We start from the raw sequence: 15,394 nt of genomic DNA, 5'->3' as shown, positions 1-15,394 counted from the left end.
ATGGATGGGGGGTTACCATGGTATCGGATCTTTCTCTAAAGTGTTCTTCTCAACTGTTAAAGAACAAATCGAAGTTTCCACAGCGTATTTGGGTTGCCACAGTGCCAAATCAGGTGCTGATCTCGTGTTTCTGAATACCTCTAAAGGTTTCTCTGCGTTGCATTTTGTAAGTTTCCTCGCTCTGGCATAATGACACATAAAGGAACCCAGGGCTCAACGTTTTGAGCAGATAGGTGCCAGCCTGGATGTTAAAAAGCTCCAGTAGGTATCTGGGTGGCATAACATTGGAGGACCACCTCATGCTGGTCTGGGTTGAGATCTAACTAGGCTGTGACCTTCTTGTTGAAGTCCTGGACAGTGTTGGCAGAATCCCCATCTGCAAAACTGGGACAGGCAGAGTGAGAAATGCAACCTAATCTTCCTTGAAGATCTTTAAAAAAAATTTTTGTTTAATGTTTGTTTTTGAGAGAGAGGCAGAGACAGAGTGTGAGCAGGGGAGGGGCAGAGAGAGAGGGAGACACAGAATCTGAAGCAGGCTCCATCCAGGCTCCGAGCTGTCAGCACAGAGCCCGACGCGGGGCTCAAACCCACGAACCGTGGGATCGTGACCTGAGCCGAAGTCGGATGCTTAACTGATGGAGCCACCCAGGTGCCCCTTCTTTCAAGATCTTAACAGATCTTAGTATTTTCCTCCTTGGACTGGTAGCAAGTTGGTAGGGCATCTTTGGAATACTCGCTTGACATTGTGCTTGGTGTACTTTATTTCCTCAGGAGTACATGCCATCTGGTTGAAGTACAAACTATTTGTACAGGGACGCCCCTCCAAGAATGACACCAAAATGGGGGCGCAGTTGGTTAAGCGTCCGACTTCGGCTCAGGTCATAATCTCACAGTTCGTGGGTTCAAACCCCGCGTCAGGCTGTGTGCTGACAGCTCGGATCCTGGAGGATTCTGTGTCTCCCTCCCTCCCTCCCTCTCTTCCCCCCGCCCCTTTTCTGTCTCTGTCTCTCTGCCCCTCCCCCACTCGCCCTCTGTTTCTTTCTCTCTCAAAAATAAATACACATTAAAAAAAAAAAAAAAAGGAATAACACCAAAATGCTAATCTATAGCACGGACACCAGGCTCCTCTTTGGCCAACTGATACCACCTCGCTGGGGTGTCAGGCAAGGCGAGTGGGTGACGAGTGCCTCCCCGATGCTCTTGGCCACCTCCTCAGGTAGAACCACCTTTCCTATGACATGGCCTTGGACACCTTCGCAGGGTGGTGGTAGGAGGGGTCCAGGCTCCTGGCTGTTGGGTAGTTCAGAGAGCAGCTAAAGCAGCTACTACCCTACAGTCTTAAAAAAATTCTTTTAAGTTCTTTTTTTAAAAATATTTAGTTATTTGGAGGAGAGTGCAAGCAGGGGAGGGGCAGAGAGAGAGGGACAGAGAATCCGAAATGGGCTCTGCGCTGACAGGCTGACAGCAGCGATCCGGATGTGGGGCTTGAACTCATAAACCACGAGATCATGACCTGAGCCCAAGCTGGATGCACAACCTACTGAACCACCCCGGTGCCCATCTCCCCCCAATTTTTTTTAAATACATACCTTTAGCAAGATCAAGCTCCTAACACATAGCTAATTTTTTCTTAATCATGATCTTTTTTCCACATGACCTTTTATTGTGCTTATTATTTTTAAGTCATTGACAAATCCTTTTAAGTCTGTCTACCCTCCTGTCCCACGGCTTACGCCATAATGTACCTACTTCTCTGTTGTTGGACATTTAGGTTATTTCCAATTTCTAATAACTTTACAATAAAGTTATTAAGGACACTTTGTATAAGCCAGAGTATGCGTGCATGTATGTTTTATCGGAAAGAAAAAATAGCCTTAGTTGCTTTCTTAGCAACAATCACAATTATATTTCTACACACTTAGAGTCTTAGAGCAGAGTGGTGGGTGAGGGCCTGGAACAGAGTATAGAGCCCATCAGAGGACTACAAGGGAGTCAGGATTCAATGCTGGCTACAAGTCAGAAGCATCTGGGAGCTTTTATTTATTTACTTTAATGTTTGTTTATTTTGAGGGAGAGAGAGAGAGTACATGCACAGATGTGCACACATGTGCAGGGTAAGGGCAGAGAGAGGGAGAGAGAGAATCAGCCTCAGTTAGGCTCCATGCCCAGCGCTGAGCCTGCCACAGGGCTTGATCTCACGACTGTGAGATCATGACCTGAGCTGAAATCAAGAGTTGGGTGCTTAACCAACTGAGCTGGCGAGCTCTTAAAAATATCAGGTCTAGGACCTCCACCAGACAGAAAGATTTAATTGGCCTGGGTTGGGGCTAAGATCACAATTAGTTGTTTTTATTTTTAAATAAAGCTCCTCCTAGTGCACAGCCAGAGTTGTGTTTTGGAAGGATTTCTAGCAGCGTGGGGTTATGTGACCTTTGAAGCTTCTTAAGAATAGATTAGGCACGGGGGGGGGGGGGGGGGCGGGGGCGGGAAATGGGGGCAGAGAGCAAATGTTCCAGCAGTCAGCTTCTGGCTCATGAAAGTTGACTTTCCTGTTTGATCTTTTCTTTTCTTTGTTTTTAATACGTTGCCATTGGAGGGTAGAGGGGGTGTTGGTCAATGGCAATAAAAAGTGATTTTTGACTCATAGTCAAAAGTAGTAAGTACCCTCGGAGGGGCACCTTATCTCTGTCCCTCCAGCCACACTACTGTAAGTTTATCACCAGGCACTACTTTCTGTGTTAAGGAAGCCATGGTGAGTTAGTGTGCACAGGATGACATCAAAAGGCCAGAGGATTCTTAATGAAAACCAGCAGTCCCTTTCCTCTGGTCACTCTCCAAAAGACTGACTTCTTGTTCCATCAGGTCTTCATTCCAGGACCCTCTGCCCCTTCTCTGCTCAACTTGCATCGCTTTCTCCTTATGCTTTTATCAGGACTAATTTTGTGTTGCCATGATTAAATCTTCCATCCTGTATCTATAGATAGAGGCTAAAAGTGACAAGACAATAAACAATGTGTGCACTATTATAATAGATTGTAATTGCTATTAGATACCGGTTAAGTTGTTCACGGGGATTACATTTTCTTCTTTGTGGGTCCATCTCTTTTCTTCCATTCTATCAGTTACTCAAAGGCTCACCATGATTTTGTTGGCTTCACGTGTGGACCATGGTTTTCTTGTGTGGTTTTATGTTTTTCCTGTAGTTTCTAATGGCCTTTCTTTTCTTCCTCATTGAGAGAGGTGATAAACACCTTTACCGTATTCCTAAGGTCTTGCATCTCCTACACACTGCTTATGGAATGGAATTTGTTTCATTCTTTTCAGGGCCCACTGATTTCTTATAATTTGCATGATGGAATTTTAGGCTTACTGTAGTGTTGTCATTTTTTCATTTCTTTTCATTCATTCCTGGGTGAATACTAGAATTTCTTGTATCTCATGTCTTCCCATTTCTTTATTTGCACCCCAGCAAAATGAGAGTGAAACCTAAAGGATCTCCTTCCCAGTAGATGCATAAGAGTCTTTGAACCCGTACTTGCCTAAACAAGTCCTTGCTTCACTTTCACACCAGAGGTTCACATAACCTTGCCTAAGAATGTGACATTTTTGCTCTGCTATCTACTAAGTGTCCAGTGCATTGCTGAGCAATCTGATATTAATCTTAATTCTCAATCTTTTATAGATGCCCTGTTTTATTCTTTCTGGGAACCTCTTGGGATCTTCTCTTTATCCTTGTTACATTGAAATTTTATTAAAATATACCTTAGAATAAGTTTATTTCTTGGTTTGATTTTCTTTTTTCAGTTGGGTCTCTTCACTGAGCCTTTTCAGAGTAAGATTCCAATTTCCCTTGAAAGTTGCTGGGAAATTTACTTTTATTATGTTTTTTTTTTCTTTTTTATATAGTTTCCTGCCCTATCGTTTCTTTGTTTTCTCTTGTGGAAACTCCCATTAGACAGAATTTGATCCTTGGTGAGCTTCTGTGTCTTTTACCTTCTTTCTTTTATTTTAGAGAGGGAGGGAGAGAGAGAGAGAGGGAGACTCTTAAGCAGGCTGCACGTTCAGCACAGAGCCTGACGTGAGTCTCGATCCCATGACCCTGGGATCATGACCTGAGCCAAAATCAAGAGTCGGACACTCACCTGACTGAGCCACCCAGGCGATCCTCTTTGACCTTCTTGAATGTTTTCTACTCCGTACCTAAAATTGAGTACACAATCTGGGGAATTTCCTGGATTTTATCTTCCAGTACTCCTAATGTTTCATTTCAAAAGTTGTATTATTAATTTCAAGCACTCCCTTATTTTTGGTGTGTTTTTTTTTTTATTGCACCTTGGTCTTGTTTTATGGATAGAGTAGCTTCTACACACACACACACACACACACACACACACACACACACACTCAATTGTACTTGAGAACAGAAGCCCAAGCTGCCTAAGTCAGCGAGCGTTTCCTGCCTGGTCGTGTGTGCAGGCCTGTTTTCTCACAGGAGCTCTGCTGAACTGAAAGGCTGCAGGGTGTTCTGTAAATGTGCAGATCCTGAGAGTAGGCAGCAAACTACCCATGTCAGAGGGCCTTCACTCTTAGGGGGCATTTGGGAAGGGTGCTCTGCTAACTCTCAGGTTCTGCCCTCTGTTTTATCCTGGTCGCTCCCAGCCTCCATTCCTGGAACGCTGCGGTCGCTCCTGCCTCCATTGCGGTCCCACCCCACAATTATTCTGAGCATCTTGTGTTTCTTCTGTTTTCCATTCGAAAAATCTACAACCCCGTTTCTTTCTTTCTTTTCTTTTTTTTTTTAAGTTTGTTTATGTTGAGAGAGACCGAGACAGCATAAGTAGGGGAGGGGCAGTGGGGAGAGAGAGAATCCCAAGCAGGCCCTGCACGATCAGCACAGAGCCTGATGCAGGTCTCAAACTCACGAAACCGTGAGAGCATGACCTGAGCCAAAACCAAGAGTCGGACGCTTAACCGACTGAGCCACCCAGGCGCCCCTACAATCCCATTTCTGATCTCTTTCCTATTACCTGTTTATTCAGCTTTATTCCTGTTATTCCAGGATGGTCTAAGAAGAAAAGAGGGGAGACAAGCTCGTGCCCTTTGTTTTCAACTAGAAGCACGAGCTCTTCTGAGATTCAATTATTTCTCTGAAATAACTACTCCAGAAATGGCCAGTCTTCTTCCTATCGGCAGGATGTTCAGGGGACACGGACAGAAGGGGGGGTGGTGCTTGAGAGCGTCAAAGGGGTCCTATGCCGCGTAGCCCAGCTGTGCCTTCCTCGCTCCCTGCCAGCTCTCACGCCGCTAACGTTGGCTCTGCTTGTAGGAGATCCTGTCTGCTTGCTGGGCTTTCGACCTGCAGGAGAGGCCCAGCTTCACCTTGCTGATGGACATGCTGGAGAAACTGCCCAAGCTGAACCGGCGGCTCTCCCACCCCGGCCACTTCTGGAAGTCCGCTGAGTAAGTACCCCCCTCCGTGGGCCACACCCGCCAAGCAGGCCTTTTGCAGCCTGACCTGGTGTCTTAAAGGGCCCTGTCGGCTCTGTCTGCCTACGACTTCGATCTGGGGAATATACACAGCAGATTCACCAGAGGCGACTAGTCCCCTTGTCCAAGTGATACTAGGGTCTTGTTTGTTTCAGAGACTCCTTTTGCGAGATGAGCGTCTCTGGTACTCTGTTGTGAAAACCCAGCATCGCTGTTATCAGAACAGGGCTGACACTGGGCCCAGGCTAGGCCTGGGGAAGATTCTACCATAGAAGGGGCCAGACAGGAAGCCAGAGCAGCGTGGGTGTTACAGCACCACCAAAATCGGCAAAGTGACTGTTACTTAAAAGGGTGCAGACTCGAGACCGGTTTCTAGCCCCCAGATCAGCCACCTGTTAGGGGGACGGCATGGCCTGAGTTTGTGTGCTCCTCTGACACGAGAAGTCCAGCTCCCTTCTGTTTAATCACACCGTCCTTTGTACCCCCTTGGTACAGGGTGGTCTTTACTCCTCCATTCTGTCTCGTTCCCTTCGTGCTCTGCCCCTCTGGCCCTCTCTGCCAGAACACTCAGAAACGGACCTCTGCCCTGCTGCGAGCCCTTTGTGAGAATCCAGGAAAGTCCTTCCTTGTTCCGGGCCTCGGTTTCCACGGCTTTAGCAAGCAGGGGTTGGGCCAGAGCGAGGCTGGCCGACTTGTGAAGGGGGACGGGCTTCTAGCGGAGGGAGCTGTGTTAGGCTTTGCAGGCCCCCAGGATTTGTAGCGCACCCAGCAGCAGTGTGAGGCCGTGACAGCACCATATACAGTCCCCACCACGACGACTCAGCTCTGCCTTCTGATGCAAGAGCAGCCCAAGCAGCTACATCAGGGGATGGCTGTGCTCTAAGACAGCTTTATTTAGGGACGCTCACCCTTGAACTTCATGCAGCTTTCCCATATCGTGAAATCTTCTTTTGATTCCCCCCCCCCCCCAACCCATTTAGAAAGGTAAAAACCATTCTTAGTTTATGGATTATACAGAAACGGGTTGGGCAGGCCCTATGTGACCAGACCCCTGAGTGACAGGAACGGTTTTAAACTTTTTGAAGGCCAAGGGCACTTCCTAAAAGTGCGATCTCCCACCAAGTCCCCATTGATGATAACAGATAAAGTAGAGCTGCCCTTGCTAGTTGTGGGGCAGAAGCCTGTCTGCACCCCCAAGCGGCTCGTGGGGCACCTGCGGCCACGTCGCTGAGCCCCTGGAGAAGCTGCACCTGATCCCACGTCTGCTGCCCAGGTGTTTGGTGGCAGCTGTACTGTCCATGGTTCTAGAAAGGGCGGCTGGTAAATATTTTAGGCTTGTGGGTCATGTGATCTCTGTCATACGTTCTTGGTTTTTCTGTTTTTGTTTTGGACAAAGCTTCAAAGTGGTCCACATCTTTTAGTGGCTGGATTTGGCATCAATATAGTTTGCCAGCCCCTCCCATCTGAAAACAAGCCAACCGGGGTCTCAAGCTGCAGGGGAGGGGAGGCCTGGCAGGGTCGCCCGACCTACCAGAGGTTGCAGGCAGAAGTCCGTGAAGAAATGCGGTGAACTGCTGATTTAGGTCGTTGGTAGGGACGGTCTAGAGGAATGACAGTTTAGGGCTGGGAATACCGTCTGTTAGAATGACACAGTAGTTTCGATATTTTGCTCTTAAGATGAGTCAGACTCCATAACCTAATGTGGCCATTAAAGGTGTGGGTTGTAGCCAGCCTTTGCTGGGTACCTGCAACACACCTGGGGAGACTGAAGGCCAAGGCCAGGTTTCGGCCAGCAAGGAGTTTATAGTGTAATTGGATAAAGAAGGGAATGGTTATAACATGCTAAGGGCTGTGACAGAGAACAGCCTTTGTGGGAACACACGCAGGGGCCTCTCTGCCCACCCAGAGGGCTTGAGAAAGGGTCTCCAGAAGCGGGGGGGTGGGGTGGGGTCACTGGAACTGGGTTTTGAGCAGGAGCTCTCCTGGCAGAGGCCAAGAGACTGGGGTTCCCCTGGACTTGCAAAACGTTCAAGGATCTGGTTTGTCAGACCTTGGGCGACTTGTTTAATATCTTGGACGCTGGTTTTCTCAGCCACAGAAGAGAAGGCTGCAGCAGGTGGGTCTGGCATTCCGGAGATACTTCCAGATTCCCTAAAGACCACATAGCCCCACTTCTCATTTCACAGGTGGGAAACGGGAGTCCCACATGGGCGTCGTTCCGTGCCCAAAGCCATCCGTTTTAGCCCCTGGGAGGAAAGAATGCCAGCAGCCCCGCCTGAGTCTCAGTCCGAGCTTCCCGCCCAGGATCTGTTCTTCAACACATTCAGTGTCTAATTCTCATCTTCTCTTTTCTTTTCCATCCGTCTTGCTGCTTTGTTTATTTTCGGGGGGTGGCGGATGCGCTGGCCCCTCCTGTCGTCCCTCCCCTCCCTGCCGTCCTGATTCCTGGGGCTCCTCCTCCACCCGTCTGCACCGGGTGCCCGACTCCCGTCACCCACTGGACTGCGCTGTTCCCACACTTGGCAAAATGGCCACGGGGCCCCCCCCAGGCGCTGGCGGAGCCGCTACTACGGGAAAGGACGTTACGGCCACCTGGACTTTAAGAACTCCTTTCCGGTTCTGGAGGAACAGTGTGTCTTTCTGCCTGTTTGCAACCTGCTTCCTGCTCTGTCTCTGCGTCCGGCTTCCCCATTTTTGTGTGTTTTGTTTGCATAAACCTAAGTGATACTCCTGTCGCTGGAACGGCCACCGGCAAGGGTCCCACAGGCCTGTGTGTCTCTCGCTGGGCCGAGAAGACCCACAGCATGTGGCAGGGCCTCCGTCTACCCACTGTGGCGGATGATGGCCTGTCCCTGGGTGGGAGCGATCTCAGATCAGTGGCCCAAGTCCAGGGTGCCCTTTGGCCAGAGCTTCAAAGAAGGGAAAGCAGTAAGCAAAAACAGTGAACTTTTAGGAAGTCACTTTGGATAGTCCGGGGCTGAGGGGCAGTGGGCCCATTGGCCAACCTCTGTCTAAACATTCTGTGACTGTCCCGGCGGAGCTCTGGACAGGTGCTTCGTGCCAGGTCCCTTCCCAGCTCTCTGGGCTGCCCAGCTGGGAAGGGAGTGGGGATGCCTTTTTCCCCCTCTGCGGGGAAAGAGGGTCCCCTGCCCCCCGCCCTGGCCAGGCCTCTGCCGCTCCCCCTGCCCCTCCGTGGGCTCGGCCTCTGACTCGGCTCTCCCCTCTTCTCTTTCTTCCCGTAGGTTGTAGGCCTGGCTGCCTTGCATGCACTCGGGGCTTTCTTCCTCCTAATCGACCCGTGGCACCGTGACTTCTGCTCAAGCGCAAGCTGAGATGCGGGCACTAACCCAGGGGACGCGATCTCTGCTGCTCCGAGCGTCTCTCCCGAGACTTCTTCTCTCGCTTTGTTTTTGAAACTGACCCCCACCCCCCTCCACGGCCTATGTGTGCCTGAGTAACCGCTGCCCACGAGGATCCCCTAACAGCATTGCCTCCCGGATGGGACTTCATTGTCTAACTCTTCTTCTGTGGGGCCGCACTGTTTGTGTTCGGGTGGTGCTGTCTCCCTACTAACACCCCGGCGAGATTCGTGCCCCCCTGAGCACCTCGGCCTCCCGCCGGCTGTACTGCTCCCACAGCGCGGCGGAGAGGTTTGGCTTGGCTGCCGAGCCGCAGAGATCTTGTCCGGCAAGGAGCGGGAGGATTTCAGAGCTGCCGAAGGCCAGGCCCCCCTGGAGGGCCGGGGGGGTGGTGGACCCCAAAAGTCCTGTTGCCGTGAAAGACACTAGCCTGCGAGGGCTTCGTCCTCAGCGGCGCGCTTAGGAAAGTTGTCCTAAAACAAAGCGGGGGGTGGGGGAGGGCTGTCGCCAGACGATTTCGCCGGTGAGAACAAAGCTTTTGCCCCCGGTCCCCACGATGTTAACTCCCTTTACATCCGCCCAGTGCGGACAGAAAGTACCAGACCCCAGGTCAGCGTTCATCAAGAGTGTGGCTGAGAGGCCACACACACTCGCTGTGCCGCTTACCAAATTCACATTCCTGGGGTCCCTCCCACAACTGAGCCCAGGTCTCCGGAGGTGGGCCCTGAGAATCTGCATTTCAGCTTGCTTCCCACGTGGTCTCTGATGCCTGGGGACCTTTTCCGAAAGGAGTGTGGGATGTCCCTCTCGGTACTTGGGGACAGGTTTCTCTCTCCTCCCGCTTGTGCTCGGAGCAGAGCTCTGCTGGGCTGCAGGTGAGAAAGTAGTTCGGACAAGGCCACGGCAGTGACTGGTGCTGAGGACTCGGAGACTAACGAGCCCACTGCCCCACCCCCACCCCCACCCGGGGAGGGTGTGTGGCCAAGTCTTAGCACCCCGGCCACGTGTGGCCAGGAGCAGCTCAGCCGAGGCTGTTGGCATGCAGTCACTCTCGCTTCTTGCTGGGGCCGGGTCCTCCGCGGAGCTTCTGAGACTGACCTAGCTAACACCGCCCTACTTCTAATGGAGACCGGCGTGGCCGTAACCCTTCTTTTTGTTCCTCTTTGCAGCATTAACAGCAAAGTTGTACCCCGGTTCGAAAGGTTTGGCTTGGGCGTCCTGGAGCCCAGTAATCCAAAGATGTAGCCAACTTGTGCACTTTTTCTGCCGATTTCTTTCTCTCTCAAACGCGGTCCTGAAACATCCCAACAACCGCCACGACAAAAACGAAAACCCTCTCCGAGACATCGGTCCACCCTCCCAAGTGCCGCAAACCAGGAACGCGACTCATCGATTCAGACCTTTCGTCCACGGAAACACCCGGGCTGGCAATGGAGCTGCACCTGCTGTTTGTCTTAAAGTGACATCACCAACAACCAGACCCGCCCTGACAGGCAGCAAACGTTTACATATACGTCTCTGTGGAGTGAACTCGCTGTTTTACAACAGGTACTAAGAAAAAGTGCTCTGCAGAAGTGGGCTGGCACCACCTGCCAGGCTGGTGGAAGCAACCCACCCCCCCCCCCCGGAGGCCCCTGTCGGCAGTGAGAAGGAAGAAAAGCACGGTGACTGTGGCTGTTCTCGGGGTAGGATGGGGACCACAAGGTTCGACCTGGACTCTGCTTTGGCCCTAAACCCCATCCGTGGGGAATCTCCCTCTGTAGGGTTCTCCCCCGTCCTACCGGAAGGACACTGTCCCTTTTTCCTCTGGCAGAGGAAACCCTGGCTAGGAACCAAGCTGGATTATGAGGGTCAGGGGTTCCCAGCGAGCTGGGGTTCTCATTCGGCCCCAGGGATCCAGCCCCTACCTGCCAGAAAAGTAGAGACAGCTGAGACCCAAATAACATCTGGACTGACCCAGTGGTTGGTAGCCAGGGTCTGTACGGCCTGTAGAGAGCTTTTCTTCTCGCGGCTGCCAGGAAGGCAGACGCTAAGGAGCTGGGACTCATCCGTGTCCCTGGCTCACATCTGAGCTAAGAGGCTAAGAGCGAAGGCCCAGCGCCACAGCTGTGGACACCATGAAGGCTTGATTGGTGAGAAGAAAGAAGGTAGGGGGAGAGAGAAGTGGCAGGCAGTAGGGTCCCTGAGCCCGCCCTCCCAGCCACAGGGTGACCTGGCTCTTTGGGAGCCCGTCAGCAGTCATGCCAAGGTTCCGGAACTGCCCACCTCTTCTCCCCCAGCCCTTTTCGAAGTCCTTGCCACCCCTGACTCTTCCACCGCCCGCATCTGAGTTCTCGGCTGGGACGGGAGGCCCGTGCCCCCCACACCTTTCATCTGGACCCACCCGGCCCCCCGTCTTCAGAGCCTTCAGTGAACTGAGTCCGGGCTACTTGTGTACATTTGCGCCAGAAGGAGGGGCTTGACTGGGGAAAGTCGGTGACGTGAGAGCATCCTGTCTGTCTGCATCAGAAGCTGTCACCTAAAGAGAAAAGTTCCAAACGGGAGAGAAGCCTTCAGTGGACGTTACGCCATGTTAGGCCCCAAACCAGAACTGACCAAGGGTGACGAGGGTGGAGACGTGGTTGGATTCAGACCCAGAACCTGTGTCCATGCTCTGAGCCAAGATGGGGAGTTGTGTGGGCCACCCGTCCCTTTCGTTTAGACTCCCTGAGCAAAGCTCCCAATCTTCAGAGCCTTCCCTGGAGTCTGGCCACAATGTCCTGGGAAGTGGGCTGCGGCCTCGAAGTCGTAGGGCCACCTTCCTGTCTCTGGGTCAGATGCCACCCCCCCCCACCGGCCCGACCCACACTCGCTTGGAGAGCGCAGCTGTGCAGCCGGGCAAGGTATCCAGGCTCCCGCCCCCCATGAGCGCCCCAGACCCGAGCTCCTTTCCCTTCCTGGTCGGGGAAGACAGGAGCTGACACCCAGCTAGAGTCAGCCCCGGATGGCTCTTCCCTCCTCCGTGAGACTGCTGGTCTCATCCTGTCATCCCTTGGCCTCCCCCTGTGGGCATCACGCCCGCAGGTCAGTTCAAGAAGCTTTTGTCGAACACCTACGGTGTCTTATGCAAGTTCAGGGACCCCCGATGGGAACCGTCACAGTCCCTGCCCTTAAGGAATTGACACTTTGCCAGGAACCCTGAAGGAGAGCCGAAGGCCTGGGGGACACCCCCTTCGTCTTCAGGGCCCTGGACGCCCCCCAGCTCTTGGCCTAGCCTCTGTGCTGCCTGTCATTTAAAAAAAAAAAAAAAAAAAAAAAACGTGGTCCCCTTCTCCTTCCGTCTCTTTAAGTGACTGTGAATTGAGGTTGGGAACACGTGCTTGCCCTTCTGTGTGCTCTCCCCGTCTGCCATGGAAACACACGAAGGACTGCAGATACTGTGAATTCAGCCCTCACGGCCAGCCGCGAAGGGGACAGAGAAGCTGGGAGGGCCTCCTTGGCGCGAGCTCTGGGGGCTGCGGAGTCCCCAGCAGGGTCTGAGAGTGGAGCCCAAGCTTTGGTCCTTCTTTACAGCAGGCCCCCAGTCCCCAACGTCCCCTCCCAAACCCTAGGGCCCATGTCCCCGCTGCCTTTATTCCCCCAAGCCGCAGTCCCCGGGTCTCCATCCAACTCGAGATCCCAAATCCTAGCAAGCTCCCCGTTAGTCGAGGGCAGTGTAGCGATGTTGACCTCTGTCGCGTCACCAAATCCGCGCAGGGCGCTGGAATCCTGCCCCGTCGTGGCCTTTCTTCTTGTGATCACAGGGGGCAGCTGTGCGCCCTGTAAGCCTGTATTGCCGTGGTTCTGTGTTGATTTGGGGTGGGGGGCGGGGTGGAAACACAAATGTGAAGCCATTTAGGGAGCTCGTACGATGCTGCAGTGTTAGCCAGGATTTCATCAGTGTGTGTAAAGCCAGCGTCTTCCGTGGCCACAGGCACACGCCTGCTTTTTTTTGAATGTGATGTAAAATTTGTACAGTAAAAGTTTTTATATTTTCTATCAACCGCATTTGTCTTCCAGAAATGCTATTAATTTAAATTAAAACGGTTAGTATTCATGAACGTGCTGTTATCAGTTTTTTGCCGCTGGCAAGAACACATCCTTTGTGCCAGGCCAAGCCTGGGTGTCTGGAGTTTGCGAATAAAATTGTACCAAGGTGTCTGGGGCTCGTGTCTACTTGGGTCAGCTCCAGATGAGGGCGAGGGGCTGCTCGGATGGCGAGGGGGAATAGGAATGGAGGGGGGGTTCGGGATGGTTGGACCCCCTCTGGGAGCCCCTTCCGAAGAAAGAAGTTACCCACGGACTTTGAAGACAGACGGAGTGGAGGCAAAATGGCGTCAGAGCCCACGATGCCCAGAGGACAGTCATCCAGCCGGCAATAGTCACAGCTCGTGAGCAGACCCAGAGCTGCTCAGTGTCTCCTGGGCTGAGGGTGCCTGTGCCTCCTGGAAGCCATGGGGGGTGGGGGGCGGAGTGATCTCTTACCTGAATCTTATTTCTAGGAGCCTCTCTTGGCCGGTCATGGAGAGAGGTGCTTTGGAGGTTGGAGTAAGAACAGGCGGAGGAAAAAAGGAGCCAGCGTGAGGCGCCTGGGCGACTCAGTGGGTTGAGCGTCCGACTTCAGCTCAGGTCGTGGTCTCGCGGTCTGTGAATTCGAGCCCCGCGTCAGTCTCTGTGCTGACAGCTCAGTGCCTGGAGCCTGCTTTGGATTCTGTGACTCCCTCTCTGCCCCTCCCTTGCTCGTTTCTCTCTCTCTCTCTCTCTCAAAAGTGAATAAACATTAAAAAAAAATTTTTTTTTTAAGAGGAGCCAGCATTCGTGAGGCCTCTCTGAGCCAGGGAGGTACTCTTCATATATCCTCTTCCCTTAATCTAGCCCTCACAACACCACCACGAGGCGGTAATTGTGGTGGTTCAGCCGAGGAAACTGAGGCCCTGAGAGGTTAAACTACTCACCCAAGATGACACAGCTGGAAGGTGGCTCGTCCAGGACTCAGCCAAGGGCTTTGACTCCAGAGTTTCCTCTCTGCAAAAGCCGAGGAACGTCCCAAGTCAGACATTTGCTGAGCACCTGTGCCCGGAAGATGGCGCCGAGTGCTGGAACACAGATAAAAAGGGGGTAGTGCCCTTGCGTTAAGAGGTCCCTCAGTCTGCCCGGCAGGCTTCATGGAGGAAGTGGCCTTGGAGCCGACTCATAGGGTGAGTAATGTGCCTGGTGCATACAAACAAGAACAGGTCATTCTGCCCTGTAGGAACAGCATCTGCAAAGGCTCAGAGGTCTGGGAACACAGGGTGGGCTTGGGAAATCACGAGTGTTCCAGCTGTTGTAAAGTGGAACCAGGGGAGTAGTTTGGAGCTGGAGGGATCCTGTAGGTGCCAAGCCAAAGAGTTTAGACTTTAACATGGCAGCCCTGGGGAGCCATTGAAGATTCTTGAGCAAGGGAGGGCTATAATTAGATTTATGTCTTAGATACATAGCACGGACTGGAGCGGGCCTAAAACTAGAGGCCAGGGGATCACGACCTGAGCTTTGATTGGATGTGGCGGAGAGGTGAGCGTCCAGGGTAACTCCCCAAACGTCTGCCCTCCTACTGATGGGGTTGTTCGCTGAGAAGGTGAGCCTGTAGATGAGGAGGGGGGAGAGGGTCATGCTTGGGGGCATCCAAGTGAGCACCGCATGGGCAGGGAGACCTTGCCTGGCAGCATGCCTTCAAGAAGAATTTGCTGTAGAAATGAATGGGTAAGGGTGGGAACAAGGAAAATTAAAAATGTGACTTTGTTCTGGAACATCCGGTGGTAAAGCTGAGGGTCCCCAGTTCTGGAGACTTGGTTGGGGGGCTTGTTTCTAACTGCCCTATCCGGCATGTTTTCCTTAGCTGCTGGGTTTTTTAAATCTTTCTCCACAAGCCACAATTGTCCTTTTTTCCCTCCAAGTCACATTGGGAGATTTTTATTAACTTGAATTGATGTTATTAACTTTGTCTGCCAAGTCCTCAGTGAATATACCTTTATTTGATATAAGCCTACAGGTTCATACCACAGGATCATGAAGACTTTACGTGTTTTCATGTAAATCAGCGTTTTGTGATGAGTAAAACAATGTTCAAATAACAAGTTACTTCACTGAAATTTTTTTTTTAATGTTTATTTATTTTTGAGAGAAAGAAACAGCACGTGAGCAGGGGAGGGGCAGAGAGAGAGGGAGACACAGAATCCGAAGCAGGCGCCAGGCTCTGAGCTGTCAGCACAGAGCCCGACGCGGGACTCGAACTCACAAACTGTGAGATCATGACCTCAGCCGAAGTCAGGTGCTTAGCCAACTGAGCCACCCAGGTGCCCCCACATCTGGCTGATTCTTAAAGTCTCTGGCTCTTGCTTCGACACCTGGGGTCCCCTATAAGATGATGTTCCACTCCATGGAAAGTACCATTTCATTCCACATTGCATTCTTCCCCAGAGGTGTCCGGCTACAAAAGAGAACAGATTCATTGTTCCTCTCTGTTCAGCAGAGCAGCCTCCAGCCCCGGGTCC

The 15,394-nt window shown here is 52.1% G+C and overlaps 1 protein-coding gene across 2 annotated transcripts in view; it reads left to right on the top strand.

The window, feature by feature from the left end:
- KSR1 (kinase suppressor of ras 1) overlaps positions 1-13,023 on the top strand; it is a 162,135-nt gene extending 149,112 nt beyond the window's left edge. Inside the window, exons 19-21 of one of the 2 annotated variants that reach the window (XM_078437518.2) lie at positions 5,327-5,460; positions 8,037-8,117; positions 10,016-13,023. In XM_078437518.2, the coding sequence (XP_078293644.1) occupies positions 5,327-5,460; positions 8,037-8,117; positions 10,016-10,091 (291 nt within the window). In that variant the 3' untranslated portion in view covers positions 10,092-13,023. The remainder of the gene's footprint in view (positions 1-5,326; positions 5,461-8,036; positions 8,118-10,015) is intronic. The other variant, XM_078437519.2, reaches the window with a different exon arrangement.
- The last annotated feature ends 2,371 nt before the right edge of the window (positions 13,024-15,394 follow it).

The sequence above is a fragment of the Panthera onca genome, chromosome E1, assembly GCF_046562875.1.
Source record: "Panthera onca isolate mPanOnc1 chromosome E1, mPanOnc1 haplotype 2, whole genome shotgun sequence".
Classification (NCBI taxonomy): domain Eukaryota; kingdom Metazoa; phylum Chordata; class Mammalia; order Carnivora; family Felidae; genus Panthera; species Panthera onca.
This window is presented reverse-complemented; position numbering and strand designations above follow the sequence as displayed.